Source organism: Wasmannia auropunctata, unplaced genomic scaffold, assembly GCF_000956235.1.
Source record: "Wasmannia auropunctata unplaced genomic scaffold, wasmannia.A_1.0 LD336053.1, whole genome shotgun sequence".
In the NCBI taxonomy this organism is placed as follows: Eukaryota; Metazoa; Arthropoda; class Insecta; order Hymenoptera; family Formicidae; genus Wasmannia; species Wasmannia auropunctata.
Genome location: NW_012026837.1, coordinates 6,224,131 through 6,226,067, shown reverse-complemented (window position 1 = coordinate 6,226,067; position 1,937 = coordinate 6,224,131). Strand labels below are relative to the sequence as shown.

General features: G+C 34.1%; 1 protein-coding gene across 1 annotated transcript; it reads left to right on the top strand.

Moving 5' to 3' along the window:
* The first annotated feature begins 6 nt into the window (after positions 1-6).
* On the top strand, positions 7-1,921 carry LOC105451324 (probable cytochrome P450 6a20). The gene is made up of 3 exons (XM_011691692.1): positions 7-218; positions 1,464-1,694; positions 1,887-1,921. Exons 1-3 carry the CDS (start codon positions 14-16, stop codon positions 1,919-1,921), a joined length of 471 nt encoding a protein of 156 aa, XP_011689994.1. The 5' UTR covers positions 7-13.
* Positions 1,922-1,937: the final 16 nt, after the last annotated feature.

The following is a 1,937-nucleotide window of genomic DNA, read 5'->3' as shown; positions in this document are numbered from 1 at the left end:
TCTGTTTTTATTTATGCCGCAAATAATGGATTTCTTTTCCATTCCTCTCACGCATCGAGATGTCACCAAATTTTATATAAAGATGTTTCGAGAGAGTGTGGAATACCGGCGAGATCATAACATCGTCAGACACGACTTCATGAATTTACTTATACAATTCATGGAGAGAGGCTTTGTTGATGATTCTAATGATGACAGGAACACCACCGATATGTCATGTTAATATATAAATTTTGTTTATTTTTATATTAATAACTTCTCCATATTATGTACGCATATGGCAAGTCTGCAAAGACAAATTTTGAACAAAGCAGGATATTCATTTCTTTATTATTGAATATATAAAATCTGCAATGACGATGTCAGCAAACTGCTATCAGTAATATAGCAAAGTCTACTGATATGCTACGCCAGCAGATTGACGGCCACAAACCAAGCAGAGTCTGTTGGCACAAATATCTGACAGCAGATTGGCAACAGAATTCGAGTAAAATCTATTATACGCAATATCTGTTGGTAGAATCGTAGTAAAAATCGAGCAGATTTCTTAAGCGCAGTGTGTCGTCAGATTGTCGATAGAAACTGAGTAAGATCTGCGCTATCAATAAATACTTGCAAAACTGCCGCTACATATTAGTTAATATCCGTTTCTCAAAAAAAATAGAAATATCATTTTTAAAAACCTTTTAATATCAATGACGTCACAACTTAAATATTTATACAATCAGCAAAGTTTGCTCAATTTCTCCTGCCAATCTGCCGTCAGACTCCGTCAGTATAAGATCCTGTCCGGTCGCTTATAGTCTGCGGTCAAGTTTTGTCAGCAAGTTTGATTTCTGCCTGCCAATCTGTACCTAAATATGTTAATAGATTCTGTCGGTAAAAAAGGAATAGAATGCAATATCGGTTGATGCAATATGCGTATAAAGATATCAATCTGCTGACATGTTTTATTTAAATCCGTTACCAGTCTGTCGACATTCTGCCTTTTGCTATCTGAATACCCTGATAGCAAAATGCTAGCAATTTGCTAACAATTAAATTGGCTGCAAATTCGATTAGATTTCCTCTGTAAAGGGATATAAGTATTTGTATCCTCATTAAGTTAAGGATTTAAAAACCAAAAAAGCTTGCAATGCTAACAGCCACTATGCCAGTAGATTGGCGGCAGAAATCGAACAGGAGCTGCAAATCTTATTAGGTTTCTGCTGCCAATCTGCTGGCAAATATATATCAGCACACTTTTTGTCATATTTCTGATAATTTACTAACATCGTCAGGTATCTGTAAAATTTATAGCCTTTCTGTCATCAAAAATTCGTAGCAGATTCTGCTTAAAATCTGTGCAAACCGGCTATCTGGGTATATTTTATCTTGCAGTGCATGCAAATCAGATAATTATATTTCTTCTGAATATTTTTTATATAAAATCAATAATAAAATGTTAATTTATTTATCCACAGCAAACCTAAAAAAACTTACTATGAAAGAAGCTACTGCGCAAAGCTATATTTTTTTCCTAGCTGGCTTCGAAACCAGTTCGACGACGATGACATACGCTCTGTATGAAATGGCTCAACATCAAGATATACAAGACAAAGTTCGTGAAGAAATCGATGAAGTATTGGCAAAGTATGATAATTTAACCTATGATGCTGTAAATGAAATGCTATATCTTCACAAAGTAATAAATGGCAAGTATATTATCGCATTGTGTTTTCACTTAAGAGTTTCCACTTCAGAGATGCAATTTTTAATAAAAAAAAGGATCAAAGATTTTGCGACATGAAAATAAATTTCTTACATATACTTTTATGTAAAATAAATTGCTTGTTTTCTGGAGGATATGTATTCTCATACATTTGTTTTCTCTTACATTTATGCAGAGACTATGAGGAAATATCCACCTCTTCCTGGTTAGATCGGAAGAGCACACG

What these genes read in the sequence shown, in the direction of transcription:
- LOC105451324 (XM_011691692.1), top strand. Translation starts at nt 14, where the DNA reads ATGCCGCAAATAATGGATTTCTTTTCCATTCCTCTCACGCATCGAGAT. An exon ending in GAACACCACCGATATGTCAT is followed by an intron (nt 219 to 1,463) that starts GTTAATATATAA and finishes ATTTATCCACAG; the next exon opens with CAAACCTAAAAAAACTTACT. An exon ending in TCTTCACAAAGTAATAAATG is followed by an intron (nt 1,695 to 1,886) that starts GCAAGTATATTA and finishes ACATTTATGCAG; the next exon opens with AGACTATGAGGAAATATCCA.